General features: G+C 39.4%; 1 protein-coding gene across 6 annotated transcripts in view; it reads right to left on the bottom strand.

The window, feature by feature from the left end:
• Nucleotides 1–22987, bottom strand: part of SENP7 (SUMO specific peptidase 7) — a 135068-nt gene that overhangs the window by 87288 nt on the left and 24793 nt on the right. For all 6 annotated transcript variants that reach the window (XM_066347761.1, XM_066347755.1, XM_066347754.1 and 3 more), the window contains one exon: nucleotides 19176–19273. In XM_066347761.1, the coding sequence (XP_066203858.1) occupies nucleotides 19176–19273 (98 nt within the window). The remainder of the gene's footprint in view (nucleotides 1–19175; nucleotides 19274–22987) is intronic.

The raw sequence follows: 22987 nt of genomic DNA, 5'->3' as shown, positions 1-22987 counted from the left end.
CCACCCCCCCCCCTTCCTCTCTGTCTCTCTCTCTCTCTCTTCCCCTCCCGCAGCCAAGGCTCCATTGGAGCAAGGATGGCCCGGGCACTGGGGATGGCTCCTTGGCCTCTGCCTGCTAGAGTGGCTCTGGTCGTGGCAGAGCGATGCCCCGGAGGGGCAGAGCATCGCCCCCTGGTGGGCAGAGCGTCGCCCCTGGTGGGCGTGCTGGGTGGATCCCGGTCGGGCGCATGCGGGAGTCTGTCTGACTGTCTCTCCCCGTTTCCAGCTTCAGAAAGATACAAAAAAAAAACCCTCCAACGGTTCTAACACAGGTGCACGCTTGCACACGCAAAATGCCATCCTACAAACACAAATAACCAAAGTACCCTCCTACATCCTTTCTTTCCTGAGTAATTCCTTGTATTAGCCAACACGTGACACTGAAAAGGATGACACCGCAGGGAAGGGAGTGATGGGGCAACTTGGTTTCTTTTACTTTCAGTCATTCCTTAGACATTAGTATGTCAACGGAAGAGAGAACTGGTGAAATATGGATGTATCAAAAAGTAAAATGAGAGCAGCTGAGATAGTTTTCTGCAGCATTCCAAATGCTATGGTAAGAATGAACTATATATATATCATATATGTATATATATAAATTATATACTTTCGTAAGTGCTTATACAGGTTCAATGCTCATATCTAAATCAAAAAGTGGCAGTTAACAATATAAAGGTGAACAGTAAAATTCATCCTAATAACTTAAATGTTTTATTTTAACTTAGAACAATACATAAATATAAATAAAAATACACCATACAAGTTGAGACGAGACAAGACAACAGAAGAATAGAGCTTCATAGTTTAGTGCTGTGATACAATGAGAAATATACACAGTTGGTCTTTGTCTCTGGTAATCATACCATGGTGCTGGAAAGGTGACACACCCAAAGAGGTCAGGAAGCTCCATATCCCAAGCCCATACCTTGCCTTGTGTATCTCTTCCATTTGGCTGTTCCTGAGTTTTATCCTTTATAATAAACCTGTAAATGTAAGGCGTTTTTCTGATTTTTGTGAACCATTCTAACAAATTATTAAACCTGAAGAGAGAATCGTGGGAACCCTCAATTTAAGCCAATCAGAAGTACTAGTGACAGCCCTGGCCAGTTAGCTCAGTGGTAGAGCATCAGCCCAGAATGTGGATGTCCTAGGTACTATTCCCATCAGGGCACACAGGAGAAGTGAACATCTGTTCTCTACCCCTCCCCCTTCTCTCTCTCTCTCTTCCCGTCCTGCAGCCATGGCTCAATTGATTCAAGTATATCGGCTCTGGGTGCTGAGGATGGCTCCATGGAGCCTGTGCCTCAGGTGCTAAAAATAACTATTTGGAAGCATGACCCCAGATTGGCAGAGTGTCAGCCCCAGACAGGGGCTTCTGGGTGGATCCCGGTCAGGGCACATGCGGGAGTCTGTCTATCTCCCTTCCTCTAACTTGGGGGAAAAAAAGGAAAAAAAGAAAAGAAAAGAACTACTAATGACAACCTGGGACTTGCAACTGGCATCTGAAGTAAGTTCAGTTTTGTGGGACGAAGATCTCAACTGGAATCTGATGCTAACACCAGGTAGATAGTGTCAGAACTTAACTGACCTGTGTAGGATACCCAGTTGTATCCGGAGAGTTGGAGAAACGGTGTTGGAAAATATGCCACACACTTTGGTGTCAAAAGTAAAAACGGTTTGTAATTACCTTTACTTAACAACATTTTTTTCCAGCTTTTTGAACAAGTGGCAGCCACTGGGGTTGCCTCTCCTCCCACTATTGCAGCGGTTCTCAACCTGTGGGTTGCGACCCCAGCGGGGTTGCCTAAAGCCATCAGAAAATATATTATGCATATCAGGTATTTACATTCCAAATCATAACTGTACCAAAATTACAGTTATGAAGTAGCCACTAAAATTATTTTTTGGTTTGGGGTCACCGCAACATGAGGAACTGTATTGCGGGGTCACGGCATTAGAAAGGTTGAGAACCGGCCCTGGCCGGTTGGCTCAGCGGTAGAGCGTCGGCCTGGCGTGCGGGGGACCTGGGTTTGATTCCCGGCCAGGGCACATAGGAGAAGCGCCCATTTGCTTCTCCACCCCCGCCCCCTCCTTCCTCTCTGTCTCTCTCTTCCCCTCCCGCAGCCAAGGCTCCATTGGAGCAAAGATGGCCCGGGCGCTGGGGATGGCTCCTTGGCCTCTGCCCCAGGCACTAGAGTGGCTCTGGTCACGGCAGAGCGACGCCCCGGAGGGGCAGAGCATTGCCCCCTGGTGGGCAGAGTGTAGCTCCTGGTGGGCGTGCCGGGTGGATCCCGGTCGGGCGCATGCGGGAGTCTGTCTGACTGTCTCTCCCCGTTTCCAGCTTCAGAAAAATACAAAAAAAAAAAAAAAGGTTGAGAACCACTGCACTATTGCAAGACCCACCCTGTCTGGTGGAAGTCACTTCTACGAGATTTACTTTTCTCTCCTTTTCTCTTTTTTTGTTGCCGGACATTAAAGACTATAACATTCTAAAGTAAATGCATAAGAGGAGAAAATCAGAAAGTTACCACATATACACAGGAAAAGACTCAGACTCAAAAAAAGACCTGAAGTGTATAGCTCATGCTGAACTTTAACAAAAAGACAACAATAATAAATAAATATATAGAATCTTTTTAAAAAAACACAACCCTGGGGAAGGGGGAGAATCTGATATCCAAAGTTACCACATTATTAGTTTCAAAGAGAAAATATCTGAAGAAATAATGGCTTAAAACTTCCCAAATGATGAAATACATATAACCATCAAAAAAGCTTAAGGAACTTCAAGTAAGATGAACTCAAAGAGATCCATATCAGTGAGATTAACATCAAACTTTTCAAAGACAAAACAAAAAGAGAATCTTGAAAACAGCATGAGAAAAGTGATTTGTCAATACATGAGAGCCTTACTAAGACATTAAGAAAACCAGCTATTTAAGAGAGCAAAAGGCTGTGGGCTGATATATTCAAATTTCTAAAAAAAAGAAAAAAAGAAAAAAACTATCAACCAAAAATCCTATTTCATCAAAACTGTCTTTCAAGAATGAGAAATAAGACATTCCCAGACAAAACAGGAGTTTGTTAGCACTGGAACTACTCTGCAAGAAATGCTTAAGGGAGTCCTGTAAGGTGAACTAAAAAGACACACTACCCATTAATTAGATGCCATAGGAAGAAATAAAGATCTCAGTAAATGTACATGGGCAATTATAAAAGTTATTGTAACTTAGATGTAATTTTATGACATGAGGAACTGAAAGGGGTGGAGATGGAACTCATTCAAATTAAGCAGGTAGAGATTCAAATTAGAGTCCTATAACTTCAAAATGTTAAATGTAATCCCCATGGCAACACAAAGAAAATAGCTATACAAAAGGAAACGTGAAGGGAATTTAAACATTTCACTACAAAAAAGCCAATCAAACAAGAGAGTAATATAGAAAAGGTGAGACAAAAAAGCTCTAAGACATATAAAAAATAAATAGCAATGACAGAAATAAGTCACTCTTTACCAATAAGTATTTTAAATATGAATGAATTAACTCACATCAAAGACAGAGGGGCAGACTGAATAAAAACATGATCCAACTATAGGATGTCTACACAAAACTGACATTCGATCAAAAAAAAAATAAAATAATAGCCTGACCAGACAGTGGTGCAGTGGATAAAGCATTGGACTGGGATTCAGAAGACCCAGGTTCGAGACCCCGAGGTCGCCAGCTTGAGCGCAGGCTCATCTGGTTTGAGCAAAGCTCACCAGCTTGGACTCAAGGTCGCTGGCTCGAGCAAGGGGTTACTCAGTCTGCTGAAGGCCCACGGTCAAGGCACATATGAGAAAGCAATCAATGAACAACTAAGGTGTCGCAACACGCAACGAAAAACAAATGATTGATGCTTCTCATCTCTCCATTCCTGTCTGTCTGTCCCTATCTATCCCTCTCTCTGATCTCTCTGTAAAAAATAATAATAATAATAATGACAGTAAAAGGATGGAAAGATATTTCAAGCAAATACTGCCAAAAGGAAACGTTATGTTAACACCAAAATAAACTTTAAATCACATATATTTATAACAGATAAAAAATATATATTAATACAAGGTATAATGCAGCTAAAATATAACCATTATAAATATTTACATGCCTGCCTTGCACCTGCAGGAAGTAAGCCTTTTATCAGTGAAATGTCCCTTATTGTCTACTAGCATTTTTCCCCTCCTAAGCTTATTTTGTCTGATATTAATATAGCCAACCCCACCTGTCTTAGAGTTGCTGTTTGCCTGGTATATCCTTTTTCCATTTTTTAATTTTGAACCCATGCATTTGTTTGAATGCCAAGTGTGTCTCTTGTTGAGAGCACATAGTTGGTTCTTGTCTTAGTCTGTTTGGGCTGCTATAACAAGATACTATAGACTGGGCAGCTTAACAAACATTTACTTTCCATTAATAAGGAGGCTGGAAAATCCAGGATCATGGTGCTGACAGATTCAGTGTCTGCTCAGGGCTTCCTGGTTTATAGATAGTCATCCTTCCACTGTGTCCTCCCTCACAGGGTGGAAGGGGTCTCTCTCTGGAGCCTCTTCTATGAGAGTACTAATCTCATTCATAAGGGCTCATGACCTTATCACCTCCCAAAAGTCCTACTTCCTAATTTCTACTTCCTAATGTCATCACTTTGGAGCTAGGATTTCAACATATGAGTTGGGGGGGAGTGAAACAATCATTTAGGACATAGCAGATCTTGATTTTTCATCTGTTCTGATATTTGCCTTTTGGTTTGGTCATTTAATCCATTCACATTTCATGTGAATCAAAGTGTCTGCAGGACCACGCTTCCTCTGAAGGCATCAGGAAAGGACTGATCCATGTCTCTCTCCTAACTTCTTCAGCAATTACTTGGCTTTTAAATGCATCATTGCAATCCTCCACGCTCACGTGTTCTCCTGTGCACTTCCCATTGTCTTCCCTCTGTGTAGGTCTGTTTCTATATCCAATTTGCCATTTTTATAAGGACATCAGTCATAATGTACTAGGGCCTAAACTACTGACCTGATTTTAACATAAATATTTCTGTAAAGACAGTATTTCCAAATAAAGTAACACCTGAGGTACTATGTCAAATAGAAATGGAAAAAGTGAGCATATTTTCCATGTTTTTTATTTCAGAAGGTTTGTCTTTCAGCATTAAGTATGATGTTCACTGTTGAGTTTTTCGTATATGGCTTTTATTACGTTGAAATAGTTTCCTTCTATTCTTAGTTGATTGTGTTTTTACCATGAATGGATATTGAACTTTGTCAAATGCTTTTCTTAGATCAGCTGAGATGATCATGTGTTTTTTTCCTTTCATTACATTAATATGTTTATTTTTTTAATTGAACCATTCTTGCATTGTAAGAATACATCTCACTTGGTCATGGTTTGTGATCTTTTTACTATGGTTTTGACAAAATCTGATACACATTCATGTTAAAAACCTCGAACAAATTAGGAATAGAAGGTAACTTCATAAACATGAAAAAGAGAATGAATGTCTTAGTCTGCTCAGGTTGCTCTAACAAAATACCATAGACTAGATCAGGGGTCTCAAACTTGCGGCCCACGGGCCGCATGCAGCCTGCCGAACAATTTTGTGCGGCCAGCAGACTAATCCACGAAGTTCAAAATATTTTGGATAAAATTAATAAGCCTAGGGGCCTACTTGTATTTTTCATTTCTCTAGCATCCTAGCTAGATATTAGCTTAGTTAACAGCAGTTGTGATGTGAACTACAGTTTCTGGTCGTTTTGTGACACTGAGTAAACTGCATGTACGATTGTGCTTGTTGTACTGATTTTTTTTTGTTTTCAACTGCAGTGAGAAAAGTGTTGTGTAACAGTTGCCTTTTGTAGACCTAGTGCGGCCCGCCGAACGGCTGTGATCTTGCTCTGCGGCCCACATGCTGGGTTGAGTTTGAGACCCCTGGACTAGATAGACTAGGTGACTATATAAACAACGAACATTTACCTTTCACTGTCTGAAGGCTAGGAAGTCCAAGATGAGGGTGCCCACCAATCTGTTGTGTTCTAGTGAAGGCCCTTCTCCAGATAGCAGACAGCTAACTTCTCACTCTATCCTCACATGACACTAGGAAGCTCTGTGGAATCTCTTTTATAAGAGCACTAATCCATTCATGAGGGCTATGCTCACATGATTTAATTACCTCTTCAAGGGCCCCACTTCCAAATACTACTACATGGGGGCACTAAGATTTCACCATATGAATTTTCAGGGGACACAAGCATAGCAGGGCATCTATAAAAAACCTATAGCTAACTTCATACTTAATGGTAGGAGACTGATGCTCTCCCTCTGAGAGTGAGAGAAAACAAAGATGTTCACTCTCACCACTTCTATTGCACATTGTACTAGATGTTTTAGTCAGAACAATTAAGCAAAAAGAAAAAGAAAATTAAAGGCATTCAGGTCCCTGGCCCATTAGCTCAGTTGGTTAGAGCATCATCCTGATAGCCAAAGTTGCAGGCTTGAATCCCAGTCAGGGCACATACAAGAATCAACCAATGAATGCATAAATAATTGGAACAAAAAAAAAAATCAATGCTTCCCCCCTCCCTTACATTCCTTATACTTACAGACAATTGATTTTTGACAAAGGTACACTGTACCTCTAAAAGTGAGTAAATTTTTTTTTTAATTTACTAAAAGGTAGTTGAGAAGGAATAAGTAAAACTGTCTTTATTTGCAGGTGACATGATCTTGTATAAACAAAATTCCAAGGGCTCTTACTAAAAATTCTGAAACAAGTACGACTTAAACAATGTTGCAGCATATAAGGTCAACATACATAAATCAATTGAATTGCTATACACTAACAGTGAATACAGGTAGTCTAGGGTTACAAACAAGACAGATTCTTTAGGTCTGAAAATGTTTAAGTATTTATAAGCACAGAAAGGTAAAAATAAACACTATGTTAAGACAAACATCTGTCTAAATTGCAATTAATAGGTAAATGTACCTGTTCCAACTTATTGTACATATAAATTCAACTTAAGATCAAACCTACAAAACCTATCTTGTTCGTAACACAAGGACTGCCTATACCCTAAAAATAAAATTAAGACAATTCCATTCATAATAGTATCAAAAAGGAAATATATTTGGAAATAAATTTAACAGAAAAGTCTAAGACATTGAAAACTGCAAAACACTATTGAAAGAAATTAGAGGATCTACAGAAATGGAAAGATACCTCATGGTCATGAATTGGAAGGCTTAATATTGCTAAGCTGACAACACTCCTTAAATTAGCCTATAGATTCAACACATCCTCTACCAAATTGTTGTTGCGCTTTTTTTGTTAAAATTGATAACCTTATTCTAAAATTCAGCTGAAAATGCAAGGAACCCAGAAAGACAAAAATAGTATTGAAAAATACAACAAGCCTGACCAGGCGGTGGCGCAGTGGATAGAGCGTTGGCCTGGGATGCCAAGGACCCAGGTTCGAGACCCCAACGTCGCCAGCTTGAGTGCGGGCTCATCTGCCTTGAGCAAAAAGCTCACCAGCTTGGACCCAAGGTCGCTGGCTCAAGCAAGGGGTTACTCAGTCTACTGAAGACCCACAGTCAAGATACATATGAGAAAGCAATCAATGAACAACTAAGGTATTGCAACAAAAAACTGATGATTGATGCTTCTCATCTCTCTCCATTCCTGTCTGTATGTTCCTATCTATCCCTCTCTCTGACCATGTAAAAAATAAAGTAAAATACAACAAAGTTGGAAAACTTTCCGATTTGATTTAAAAACTTACTATACAGTTGCAGTAATCAAGACCAGCAATACTAGCATATGAAAGACATAAAGATTAATGGAATAGAATTGCAAGTCCAGAAATCCTTATACTTACTGACAATTGATTTTTGACAAAGGTACCAAAAAAATTGGTACATTGTCAACAAATGGTTCTGGAACAACTAACTGCATCGTCACAAAAAAAATACAAATTTAAGTGCCTATCTCGTACCATACCCAAAAATAAACAAAATGGGTAAAAGAACTAAATGTAAGAACTAGAACTATAAAATATAAAACTCTTAGAAAAAAACACAAGAGTAAATCATCATGACCTCAGATTAGGTAATATTGTAGTTTCTTGGATATGACAACAAAAGCACATTGACAAAAAAAAATAGATAAATGAAACTTCAAAATGAAAAACCTTTATGCTTCAAAGGACACAATCAAGAAAGTGAAAAGCTGAATGGAAGAAATTATTTAAAAATCATATATCTGATAAGGACTTGTATCCAAAATATATTTATATAAAGGATCTCACAACTCAACAGCTACAAAACAAAATAATAATAATAATTTATTTTTTTATTTTAATTTTTTTAGCGAGAGAGACAGGTGACACAGATTGAGAGACAGAGACAGAGTCAGGAAGAGAGAGACAGAGTCAGGAAGAGAGCATCAACACATAGTTGTGAAGCTTTAGTTAAAACAACACAATCTTAAAATGAAAAAGGCAACTTGACTTGGGAGGAGTGAACACACAACATGGTGCACAAAGGATGTGTTACAGAACCATGCACAGTAAATTTGTATAATTTTGTTAACCAGTGTCACCCAAATAAATTCTATTAAAAATAAATAAGGCCCTGGCCGGTTGGCTCAGCGGTAGAGCGTCGGCCTAGCGTGCGGAGGACCCGGGTTCGAATCCCGGCCAGGGCACACAGGAGAAGCGCCCATTTGCTTCTCCACCCCTCTGCCGCGCTTTCCTCTCTGTCTCTCTCTTCCCCTCCCGCAGCCAAGGCTCCATTGGAGCAAAGATGGCCCGGGCGCTGGGGATGGCTCTGTGGCCTCTGCCTCAGGCGCTAGAGTGGCTCTGGTCGCAACATGGCGACGCCCAGGATGGGCAGAGCATCGCCCCCTGGTGGGCAGAACGTCGCCCCTGGTGGGCGTGCCGGGTGGATCCCGGTCGGGCGCATGCGGGAGTCTGTCTGACTGTCTCTCCCTGTTTCCAGCTTCGGAAAGGTGAAAAAAATAAATAAATAAATAAGTAAATGGCAAAGGATTACATAAATAAATAAATAAGCCCTAGCCAGGTAGCTCAGTTGGTCAGAGTGTTGTCCTGATACACCAAAGTTGCAGGTTCGATCCCTGGTCAGGGCACAAACAAGAAACAATCAATGAATGCATAAATGAGTGAAACAACAAATTGCTGTTTCTCTCTCTTGCTCCCTTTCTCTCTCTCTTTAAAATCAATTTAAGGGTGTGGCACGATGGTGATGGAGTAGGCGGACGTACCAACTTCTAACTCCCAGAACCAAAGTGGATTACAAGTTAATTTTAAGAACCATCATCTGGAAAAACCAACTTTGAACTAAACTAAGAGGACTCTTCAACGAAGAAACAATGAAGAAGCCATACTGAGACTGGTAGGAAAAGCAGAAACATGGAGAGGGCCGCCCAGCTCCCTGGAGCAAAGGGCAGCCTGGAGAGACTCACGTGGCGGGAAGCGAGTTTAGTGGTGAGGGGAGGGAGCTAGGCCCCAGAAACAAAGCCCCAGCCTACAGCCCCAGAGCCTAGAAGAGGCATATGGACAGTATTTAGCTGTGAAACAAGTCAGGATACTGTTTGTGAGAAAGAGACAGTTTTCTTAGATTCAGGATTCTTCTTAAAGGGACCATGCAGAAAACCTCTTTTACAACCACCCACCTGGGGCTCTGGGGGACGGGAAGAGAGGAGAGGACCTGAGTAGCAGGAAGAGAGTGTAATCTAGGAAGCACAGGGAGAAACACTTTGAGGGACAGCCACTCTAACCCCTGGGCTGAGTCACTCCCCAAATCTGAAGAGAATATTTCCCCTGGAACCAGCAATACCAGCAAAGGGAAGCAGGACACCAGCCAAACAAGCTCTCCCCTGGCACTCAGAGCAGAGCTGCTTAGAAGGAGGGAGCTTTCAGGACTACAGTATGGAATGTTAGGGTCTGACCTGCAGCGCCCCCACCCACACTACTGAGAGATTGCTGGAGGGCAGGAGGTGGTGCAAGCCAGGCCAGCCATGCCTGAGGCCCGGTGAGCTCAGTCTAGCCAGGCGGGGCGGAGGGGACACGTGAAAGCAGTCCAGCCAGGCTGTGGGCCTGCCTGCAACCTCGCCTGCAGGTGAACAGTGGGAGCCCAGGAAAGGGCAGAGAACCACTGCTGAGTAAGGGCATGCAGGCATGCAGCCATGCCCAACCTGTGGAGCCGAGGCTTGCGGCCCTACGTGCAAGCCGGCTACACCGCAGGGGTGGGGAGAAAGCCCCGGAACAGGTAGAGACCGCAGCTGAGGAAAGGTGATCACCCATGCCTGCGGTGCAGAGGCTAGTGGCCCATGCACGGAGCACAAACCCACCCGCAGGAGCTGGGCGAAGGCCGAGACCAGCTGAGGCTTATACTGTCCAACACGTGAACACAGTCCCTCCCGTGGAGGAGAGGCAGAAACCACAGCGACCACCACAGCAGGCCAGGACCAGCAACACCCATACCCAAATGCCCTAGGAAGCAAAAAAGGGGGTGGCGGGCCTGCAGACAGACCACACCTAGGGAATACAGAGGGAACACGCATTGGACTCCAGTGCCTAAAGCCTTCTTATACAAAGACAAAATAGGCAGGAAGAGAAATGCAACCCAAATAATCCAGAGAAATCCCCAGAGAAGGACTTGAATGAGTCAGATATAACCAAATTACCGGATGCAGAGTTTAAAATAATGATTCTTAGAATGTTCAAAGAGGCCAACCTGTGGTGGCGCAGTGGATAAAGCATCGACCTGGAATGCTGAGGTCACAGGTTCAATACCCTGCACTTGCCTGGTCTAAGGTACATATGAGAGTTGAAGCTTCCTGCTCCTCCCTCCTTTCTCTCTCCCTCACTCTCTCCCACTCTCCTCTCATAAATGAATGAATAAAAATTAAAGAAAAAAAAATAATGTTCAAAGAGCTTAGAACAACAATAGATGGTAATTAGAAACACCTAAATAAAGAGATAGCAAGTACAAAAAAGGAAATTGAAATAATAAAAAAGAATCAGTCAGAAATAACAAATACAATATCAGAATTGAAGATCACAATGGAAGGAATTAAAAGCAGGATGGATAAAGCTGAGGATCAAATCAGCGAGTTAGAGGACAAGATAAATGAAGGCACAGAAGCAGAGCAGAAAAAAGAAAAGAGACTCAAAAAGTCTGAGAAAATTCTAAGAGAGCTCTGTGACAACATGAAGAGAAATAACATCCACATCTTAGGGTTTCCTGAAGAAGAAGAGAAAGAACAAGGGATAGAAACTTCATTCAATCAAATCATAGCTGAAAACTTCCCTAAATTGAGGCAGGAAAAAGTCTCACATATTCAAGAAGCCAGAGAACTCCATTAAAGAGAAACCGAAAGAAATCTACACCAAGACACATCATAATTAAAATACCAAAGCTAAACAATAAATAGAAAAAATTAAAAGCTGCTAGAGAAAAAATGGCTATCACCTACAAAGGAGCCCCCATAAGGATGACATCTGACTTCTCAACAGAAACACTTCAGGCCAGAAGGGAATGGCAATAAATATTCAAAGTAATGCAGAACAAGAGCCTACAACCAACTCTACTTTAACCAGCAAGGCTATCATTTAAAATTGAAAAAGAAACAAAAAGCTTCCCAGACAAAAAAAAAAAAAAAAAAAAAACCTCAAGGAATTCACTACAACCAAACCAATCCTGCAAGAAATGCTAATGTAAACAGATCAAAGGGGGAAAAAAATATAGCAAAAGAGAAATACAGCTTTAAAGAATAAAATGGCAATAAACAACTACATATAAATAATAACCTTAAATGTAAATGGATTAAATGATCCAATCAAAAAATATAGGGTAGCTGCATGGATAAGAAAAAAGGACCCTTACATATGCTGTCTACAAGACAATTTATGTGTCACAACGAAAAACTGATGATTGATGCTTCTCATCTCTCTCTGTTCCTGGTTCCTGTCTGTCTGTCCCTATCTATCCCTCTCTCTGACTCTCTCACATCCCTATAAAAAGAAAAAAGAAAAGAAAAGAAAAAGAAAACAGGACCAGTACATACACTGTCTACAAGAGACACACCTTAAAACAAAAGATGCACAAAACTGAAGGTAAAAGGATGGAAAAAAATATTTTATGCAAATGGCAATGAAAAAGAAGCAGGGGTAGCAATACTTATATCAGATAAAATGGACTTTAAAACAGAGGCTATAGTAAGAGATAAAGAAGGACACTACATAATGATAAAGGGAGCAATCCAACAGGAAGATAAAACCATTATAAATATCTATGCACCTAATATAGGAGTACTGAAATATATAAAGAAGACTTCGATGGAGGACGAGATCAACAGCAATACTATAACAGTAGGGGATTTCAATACCCCACTACATCACTAGATAGATAATCAAGAAAAAAATTAACAAAGAAACAGCAGACTTAAAGGACACACTAAATCAACTTGATTTAATAGATATCTTCAGAACCTTTCACACTAAAGCAGCAGAATATACATTGTTTTCAAGTGCTCATGGTACATTCTCTAGGACAGACCACATGTTAGGGCATAAAAGCAGTCTCAACAAATTTAAGAAGATTGAAATCATATCAAGCATTTACTCTGATCACAATGGCATGAAACTAGAAATCAACCACAACTGAAAAATACTCAAACACTTGGAAACTAAATAGCATGTTATTAAACAACAAATCGGTTAACAATGAGATGAAAGAAGAAATTTAAAAATTGCTAGAAACAAATGATAATGAGCATACATCAACTCAAAATTTATGGGACACAGGCCCTGGCCGGTTGGCTCAGCGGTAGAGCGTCGGCCTAGCGTGCGGAGGACCCGGGTTCGATTCCCGGCCAGGGCACACAGGAGAAGCGCCCATTTGCTTCTCCACCCCTCTGCCACACCTTCCTCTCTGTCTCTCTCTTCCCCTCCCGCAGCCAAGGCTCCATTGGAGCAAAGATGGCCCGGGCGCTGGGGATGGCTCTGTGGCCTCTGCCCCAGGCGCTAGAGTGGCTCTGGTCGCAACATGGCGACGCCCAGGATGGGCAGAGCATCGCCCCCTGGTGGGCAGAGCGTTGCCCCACGGTGGGCATGCCAGGTGGATCCCGGTCGGGCGCATGCGGGAGTCTGTCTGACTATCTCTCCCCGTTTCCAGCTTCAGAAAAATACAAAAAAAAAAAAAGAAGTAAGAAGTAAAACTCAACACCAGGAAGACAAACAACCCGATCAAAAAATGGGCAAAAGAAATGAATAGACACTTCTCCAAAGAGGACATACAGATGGCCAATAGGCATATGAAAAAATGCTCAACATCACTAATCATTAGAGAAATGCAAATTAAAACCACAATGAGATATCACCTCACACCAGTCAGAATGGTGCTCATCAACAAAACAACACAGAATAAGTGCTGGCGAGGATGTGGAGAAAAGGGAATCCTCCTACACTGCTGGTGGGAATGCAGACTGGTGCAGCCTAGTTGGAAAACAGTATGGAGATTCCTCAAAAAATTGAAAATCGAACTGCCTTTTGACCCAGCTATCCCACTTTTAGGAATATACCCCAAGAACACCATAGCACTGTTCCAAAAGGAGAAATGCACCCCATGTTTATGGCAGCATTGTTCACAATACCAAAGATTTGGAAACAGCCCAAGTGTCCATCAGTGGACGAGTGGATTAAAAAGCTTTGGTACATATATATATACTATGGAATCCTACTCAGCCATAAGAAATGATGACATCGGGCCCTGGCCGGTTGACTCAGTAGTAGAGCGTCGGCCTGGCATGCAGGAGTCCCGGGTTCGATTCCTGGCCAGGGCACACAGGAGACGCACCCATCTGCTTCTCCACCCCTCCCCCTCTCCTTCTTCTCTTTCTCTCTCTTACCCTCCCGCAGCCAAGGCTCCATTGGAGCAAAGTTGGCCCAGGCGCTGAGGATGGCTCTGTGGCCTCTGCCTCAAGCGCCAGAATGGCTCTGGTTGCAGCAGAGCAACGCCCCAGATGGGCAGAGCATCGCCTCCTGGTTGGCATGCCGGGTGGATCCCAGTCGGGCACATGCAGGAGTCTGTCTGACTGCCTCCCCGTTTCCAACTTCAGAAAAATACAAAAAAAAAAAAAAAAGTGAAATGATGACATCAGATCATTTACAACAACATGCATGGACCTTAATAACATTATACTGAGTGAAATAAGTAAATCAGAAAAAACTAAGAACTATATGATTCTATACATAGATGGGAAATAAAAATGAGACTCAGAGACATGGACAAGAGTGTGGTAGTTACGGGGGGGGAAGGAAAAAGAGAGGGGGGTTGGGGAAGGGGTGAGGCACAAAGAAAACCAGTTACAAGGTGACGGAAGACAATTTGACTTTGGGTGATGGGTATGCAACATAATCAAATGTCAAAATAACCTGGAGATGTTTTCTCTGGACATATGTACCCTGATTTATCAATGTCACCCCAATAAAATTAATAATAAAGAAAATAATTAATCAATCAATTTAAAATGTTTTTAAGTTAAAAAAATTTAAAAATAAATTAATCTAAAAAATAAAATAAGCCTGACCAGGTCGTGGAGCAGTGGATAAAGCATCGACCTAGGACATAAAGACCCAGGTTCAAAACCCCAAGGTCACTGACTTGAGCAGGGACTCATGGGCTTAAGTGGGGGCTTACTGACTTAAGCATGGGTTCACTGGCTTGAGCGTGAGATCATCAAAATGATCCCAGGGTTGCTAGCTTCAGCCCAAAGGTTGAAACCCAATGTCGCTGGCATGAGCTCAAGGTTGCTGGCTTGAGCAAGGGGTCTGTGGTTCGGCTGGAGCCCCTGGTCAAATCACGTGTGAGAAGCAATGAACAACTAAAGTAATGCAACTACGAGTTGATAATTCTCATCTCTTTCTTTTCCTGTCTCTCTCTCTCTCTCCCTCTCTTACTAAAAAATAAATAAAATAAAATAAAATGGGCAAAGGATTTAAACAGGCATTTCTCCCAAAAAGATATACAAGTGACCAACAAGCACATGAAAAGACACAATGTCATTAGGAATTGCATATCAAAGCCACCATAATTTACTGTTTCACACCCATTAGGACATCTATGGAAGGAAGAGAGGGAGGGAAAGAAAGAAAATAAGTAATGGTAGGGATGTGGAAAAACTGGAAAATTCATACATTGCCAGTGGAAGATGTAAAATTATATAGTTCTTTTGGAAAACAATTGAATAGTTTGATTCCAATCCTAGAATTTCAATCCCAAGAGAAATGAAAACATAGGTCAACACAAAAACCTGTATAGGAAGATTTATGTCAACATTATTCACAATAGCCAAAAAGTGACAATGTCCATTAATTGGTGAATGGATAAACAAAAAATATAAAAAGAAACAAAGTACTAATAGATGCTATAACATGGTTAAACCTCAAAACATGCTCAGTGAAAGAAGCCAGATTAAAAGAGCCTATTGTGTACTTCATGCATAAGAAATACCCAAAAAAGGCAAATTTATAGACAGAAAAGGAATTAAAGGTTGCCTTGGGCTAAAGGTAAGAATGGTTTCTTGGGGGTGGGAGTGGAGCATTGAAAATATTCAAAAATTAGATTTGCTTATCGTTCCACAACTCTATAAATGTACTAAAATTGTTATAGACATTAAATGAGTAAATTTTAAAATACGTAAATTGCAATAAAACAATTTTTTAAAGACACTGAAAGGTATTACAATCTTCAGAAGTGAGATCAGATACAGTAGACAGGATTATAGGTTCTAAAGTCAGACAAATATAAAGGGATTTTCCCCATTCCCAGATATATTTTTGTTGCTTTTACTTCCCTGCACAGTAGCAATTTGTAAAATGTTTCAGATAGCCTAGTAGAATTCAATAATATATGACTAAAATTAAAAAATTAAGTCTACTAATATTAAAATAGGTTTCCCAGAAACATATTAACTATTCTTCCACATTTTAATAAATTAGAAGACCTAAATTTCCTCATCCGTGAAATAAGGCCAATACTACTTACTTCTCACAGACTTATGAAAATAAAATGAGCTAATTCAGGCTTAACCTAATTACTGGCATGTAATAAGCACTCAATAGATGTTAGCTGCCATAATAATAAACAGAGTGTATTCAGACCCAGCCTGAAAATTTTACTCATGTAATCTATTATTGATATGCCAAAATGAAGAATGGGTGAGGTAGAAAGAACAGTGACTTGATAAGAACGTTGTATTACCAGAGAACTAAGTCCATGAGCACAAATTCTAAGCTCATTGGTAGTGAAAATGAGATCGATGGGGAGGGGAAAAGTTCCTGGAGAATAAGCAAGCCAAACTGGTTCTTGTCTAAAACAGTTAAGAATCAAAAGCTCCAAAATTTTTAGTAAAGGTAGAGAAAAACTTGTTTAAAGTAAAGAGAGATACCCCCTCATAAATTTATGCCACTCGGATTTGGTCAGGTCCTCTCTACCATACATTAGAGATTATTTTTTTAATTCCACTTTTAAATATGCAAGCACATTTCCCCACAAATACAATGCAGAAGCATCTTATGAACAATTTAACTTTGGGAAGCTGAACTAATGTAATACAGCTACAAATTCCGAAATAATACAAAGACAGACCTCCAAATTTAAAAAATTTGTCAAAAACCACTCTGTATTATTTCAAAACTGGCTGAGTAAACTAAAACTGCTCACACTATTGCTTAGTGATTGAATCACTTTGACTAATAAACAGAACCATCCAAGTTCCTTTGTCAGGGTCATGGCAACAACACTGTTCTCTCTGTGTTTTAAAAACAGGGTTATTTCGGTCACTGCTGTGCATATATTTCAATATCCACTGCTATTAAATTTTAAAATCTTTTTTAATCCTCTAACAGTAATTTTAAATGGACATCATAGTGCTAAGAGATAACATGCCTGAAAACCAGTAACTTTGGAACGTAAGTCTGATGTGGTAAACTCTATAAGAAAAGCCAAACAATTGCCACTTTATGCTGAGCTGATAATTTAGGGGGGAAAAAAAACTAGGAAATATTAGATTAATGCCAGAAAATTAAAAGGTAATATTAAAGAAGTAATAAATAGACTGTTATCCTCAAAGAACCTGTTCCCACTACTTAAAAAGCATTCTTATAGGAAAATGAACTTGAATGATATAAATTTTGAAGTATGAAGGTTTTTAGGGTCTTTCTCCCATAAAATCACCTTGTCCATGCAAACCCTCAGAAATTGTTGATTATTTTCATTAAAAAAAAAATGATTCCTCTACTTCTAGTATTCTATCTCTCAAATCAAATATGACTTTTAACATTATTATAATAATCTTTGGAGAAACCAAGTCTATAAATTGAGTTCATGGTTATTCTGAGGCTCAAAGCATAATCACTGCATGTTCACCATGACAATTTATCTTTTGTATGGTTAGAGGGTCAGGAGGCATATAAACTTCTATGGAGTCACTAATATGTTTTCATATTTCCTAAAGAGGGGAATATAAAACTAAGTAGCTTATAGAGTACACAGACATAAATTCAAGAACTCCAATTAGTATTCTAATTTGTGTGATCTCCTAGTAATTGTAAATTTTACCTTATCATCATTTGTTTATTCACTTACTATTCAAAAAAAGAAAATGTAATAAATACCCTTTTGTAAAATAACCATTTTCTAATCATGTACTGACATCCAACCCTGAAATGTTCTTAAGTTCCTTCTGATAAGCTCCATATCCACACATGCTGCAGATGGCTTTTCCAGTCTACCTGAATCATTACCAGCTAGAGGCAGCTGTCATTGGGACTTGGACGTGAGCTGCAAAGTATAGAATTGTGACAACAATTCCAGTGCCATGCAGACTTTTCCTGGATGTGGACTTTTCCTGGACTCCTGCTCCCTGTGACAGCTCCTAACAGACTGAACTGGGGTTGGGTGGCATTTTCCAGGGATTTGGCATGGTATTGGGGCCAACTTGGACTTGGTGAACATGTTAAGGACACTACTCTTTTATAGATTCTTGCTGTATTGGCCAAAGGCTTTAATCACTGTAAAAAAAAATAGAAGACTAGATAAAGAAGATGTGGCACATATACACCATGGTATACTATTCAGCCATAAGAAATGATGACATCGGATCACTTACAACAAAATGGTGGGATCTTGATAACATTATACGGAGTGAAATAAGTAAATCAGAAAAAAACAAGAACTGCAGGATTCCATACATTGGTGGGACATAAAAACGAGACTAAGAGACATGGACAAGAGTGTGGTGGTTATGGGGGGCAGGGGGAGGGAAGGAGGGAGAGGGGGAGGGGGAGGGGGAAGGTTACAAAGAAAACTAGATAGAAGGTGACAGGGGATAATCTCTCTTTGGGTGATGGGTATGCAACAGAATTGAATGAAAAGATAACCTGGACATGTTTTCTTTGAATATATGTACCCTGATTTATTGATGTCACCCCATTAAAATAAAAATTTATTTATAAAAAAAAAAAACTGAAATAGATTTAATCCGTTCCAGCCCTGTGAAACATCCTGAAACCATCCTAAATTATGAAAAAAGACATGTTTTTAATTAAGAAACACACATATACTTTACCAATGCATAACAAAATATATGAAATAAAAGATAAGTGTAAAAAAAAAAGTTCCTTCTGATAATAATCACAATGTGAGTCCCCATATATTTAATTCCAGTATATCCGTATTTCATTAATGCGGTGATTAGAGTACCACAGTTGCTAAATGGAGCATCTTTTTCACTACAGACCACAAATAATAAATCAATCATTATAATCAATCTATATCATCACTTTTGCATTATCAGCTAAAGCTTATCAAGATGTTCCAAATACACAAATACAAGGAGTTAAGATGACTTAGATCACAGAAAGATAGAGATTATAAGGAACCTTACAGGCCACTGAATTTAATCCTTATATTTTAAAAGTTGTGTGGTGACCCAAAGAGACCAAATCCCTCACCCATGACCATAGGATTTATACATAATAATAGCCCGCCTTGTCATATACACATGTCTCTTACCTTTCTAATGATGTCTTAGAAGTGACAGGACGCCCACGAACACCTTTTTCACTTTTATGGTCTACAGAAAGGCCCTTGTTTCTTAGGCTTCTTTCCAACTTAAAAAAAAAAAAAAAAGATAGAATTTTAATAATAATATAGCAATGTGACAATAAAGAAGCATTTAAATTTTTGTTTCATTTAGAAACTCAAAATCAATGGTCAAATTCATAGTAGCTCATATGGAGAAAGTATAATCTACAAAACACTTGGTTCTTTTTATTAGCATAGAAATATAAGTCCACCAAAAAATAGTAGAAATAAATTTTTAAATTTCAAGGTAACTGCCTGACCAGGCAGTGGCGCAGTGGATAGAGCATTGGACTAGGATGCCAAGGACCCAGGTTTGAGACCCCGAGGTCGCCAGCTTGAGCAAGGGCTCATCTGGTTTGAGCAAAAGCTCATCAGCTTGAGCCCAAGGTCACTGGCTCAAGCAAGAGGTTACTCAGTCTGCTGAAGGCCCATGGTCAAGGCACATATGAGAAAGCAATCAATGAACAACTAAGGTGTCGCAATGCTCAATGAAAAACTAATGATTGATGCTTCTCATCTTTCCATTCCTGTCTGTCTGTCCCTGTCTATCCCTCTCTCTGACTCCCTCTCTGTCTCTGTCCCTATAAAAAATTAAATTAAATTTTAAAAATTCAAAAAAATTTCAAGGTTACTTTAGTCAGGAAATCAACATTTTAAGATTCTAAAGCTTACATACCAGTAACTATGAAAAATTCTGAATATGTCTAAAAGAAATAATAAAGCCCTGGCCAGATAGCTTGGTTGGTTAGAGCATCATCTCAAAGCATAGAGGTTGCCAGTTCAATCCCTGGCCAGGGCACATACAAGACCAGATTGATGTTCCTGTCTCACTCTTTCTCTCTCTCTCCCTCCCTTCCTCTCTCACTAAAACCAATAAATCAAACTATTTTAAAAATAAAAACAAGCATAAAACTAACTTAAAAAATCACCTGACTGGTGGTGACGCAGTGGATAGAGTATTGGATTGGGACGTGGAGGACCCAGGTTCGAAACCCCGAGGTCACCAGCTTGAGCAAGGGGTCACAGTCTGCTGTAGCCCCCCAGTCAAGGCACACACGAGAAAGCAATCAATGAACAACTAAAGTGCCACAACAAAGAATTGATATTTCTCATCTTTCTCCCTTCCTGTCTGCCTGTCCCTATCTGTCCCTCTCTGTCTCTGTCACACACAAAAATAAAAAACTAACTTAAAAAATAAAAAATAAAGGAAATAATAAATATTATGACATGTAAAGTTAAGAAGTGCCTGTGATTCTGAGTTAACTGTTTGATAACATTTAGAAGGGATTATAATTGGTTTCCCAATAATTGCTGCATGGTAGATATTAGGAAAGAGTCAACATCTTACTGACACAGTTTAGATTTAACCTGACTAGTAACAAAAGTTAAAACTAATTTAATACACAAACAGTGTAAATCTAGACAAATAAATTATATCTTATTTCTATGCATTACTTTCCTTATTTGCAAATAAATATAATAGTAGCTATCTCACAAGCATGTATGATGATTACATACACAGAAAATTTAAAAGTGTATTCCTTGAAGAGATATTTGTACAGCTACATTCAGAGCAGTATTGCTCACAATACTAAAAGGTGGAAGCAAATCAAGTGTCTCATCAACAAATGAATAAACAAAATGTGGAATATACATACAATGAAATATTTTTCGGCCCTTAAAAGAAAGGGAATTTTGCCCTGGCTGGATGGCTCAAATGGTTAGAGCATCATCCTGAAGCACAGAGGTTGCTGGTTCGATTCCTGGTCAGGGCACATACAGGAACAGATCTATGTTCCTCTCTCACTCTCTCTGTCCCTTTCTCTCTCACTAAAATTGATACATAAAACAAAATTAAAAAGAAAAAAGAAAGGAAATTTTTATGTTAAACATGAATGAATCTTGATGACTACGAAATAACAGAAAAAATTTATCTTGGTTTCTGCTCCCAGCTCCTTGCACAGAGCTCCTAAAACCCTTTTAATTGTCTAAGTGATAAGAGAACTACCTTCACAGCAACAATGTAACTTTATATTCTGAATACTTTCAATTCATAGCTGAATGCATTCATGATGTGGAACCCATAGATATGAAAAGTCAATTATATAATATATATAATTTTTACTCCACAATAAATTCAAAATGCTAAAACATAAAACAAAATACATAAATGCAAACAAAATTTTCTTAAAAATATATATTTTTTATTATTTGGCAACAATCTTACTGTGTGATAACACCCAGTACTACTAAGTTTATAGAAAATGAAAGCTCTCATTGATGGCAATATAAATTAGCACAAATTTTCAGTGAGATAATTTTGCATTACTTATTAAAACTTAATACAAAAATTCCTTAGACCAAATAATCCCACTCAAAATAGTTCCATATATATAAAAAATTATGTTCACCACAACATTATTTCTACCAGCAAAACTCTGGAACAAACTAAACTAACATCAGTGCACTAAGTAAACAAATTATAGTATATCTCTGGATAATTACAAAGCCATTAAAAATAAATAAGAGGTAGATCGAGATATGTCAAAATGGAAAAAAATTAAAGTATAAAAGAGGGGGGCAAAAGTAGGTTTACAGTTGTGAGTATATGAAAGTTAATAAAGCTATTGTAATAACAATAACCTGCATGCCTTTTTCCATAAGAACTGTAAGCCTACTTTTGCCCCACTCTGTATTAACCAAAAACAACAAAGTACAAAACAATGTGTATTTCATGATCCCTTTCTGCAACAATTAAAAATATAATATAAACTCAGATGTTAACATATGTTTCTTTTTTCCTTGAAAAGAATAAAAGGGACTTTTAAGGATGACATCAGAGTAATGGGGGCATGAGATACCCTTGATCTCTCCTCTTAAAATTCCAACAAATTCAACAGCTATAACACATCAAAGGAATCTCAGCTGAGCTCACAGGATTTTCTGAAAAGATCTGCACATGGAATCAACTAAAGGTGGAAAGGGTTCAGGAGGAGGAGCAGATGATAAGACACACACACAATAGGCTCAAGAGAGGGGAGAAACCTGGAGTGACTGGGTCTCCTGAAAATAGGAGCAATGAGATTGAGAGGCAGTGGGGGAGATACTAAACCAAAGCAGTGGCAGAACAAGGGGTCATGACCAGTGTTCCCAGAGTCTGCCAACAGCCAGCACTGGGAGCAGAGACAGAGAAGAACGAAGTGCGAACCCCAACCTCCCATATCCCTCCTCCCTCACCTCGGGTATGAATACTGTCAGAGACATATACCACAGCTAATTCTTCAGAGCTAGTCTCTCCCCTGAACAATAGTGGTGCTCTGGTACCCTGGTCTGCTGAGATGAAGGGAGGACTGCTGGCAGGCCTGAGATTGCCACTGCTAAAGCCATAAAACCCTCATAACACACTCTACCCACCATCACAACTACAGGACTGCCTCCATCATTGGGACCTCAGCTTCTCAGCAGAAGCCAGTGAGGAAATTCAAAGTTTCACAGAGCTAAAACTTATAATACAGCACCACCTACTGGAAGAAAACAGAAAAACCTCTCAAAGCAGAAATTTCTTCATTTTTCTTTTGAAATTGATCTTTAATTTATATACTTCTTATTTTTATTTCTTGTGCTTTGTTTGTTCTTGATTATTTTTTGGCTTTTGCTCTTTGTTTTCCATGGTTTTTCTGTTTTACTTTTCATCCATTTTTAATTTTTTTCTAATTTATATTGTAATTTTTTTTACTTGT

Source organism: Saccopteryx leptura, chromosome 8 (assembly GCF_036850995.1).
Source record: "Saccopteryx leptura isolate mSacLep1 chromosome 8, mSacLep1_pri_phased_curated, whole genome shotgun sequence".
NCBI classification, from domain to species: domain Eukaryota; kingdom Metazoa; phylum Chordata; class Mammalia; order Chiroptera; family Emballonuridae; genus Saccopteryx; species Saccopteryx leptura.
Note: the sequence above shows the minus strand (reverse complement) of the source record. Positions and strands in the feature narration are given on the sequence as shown.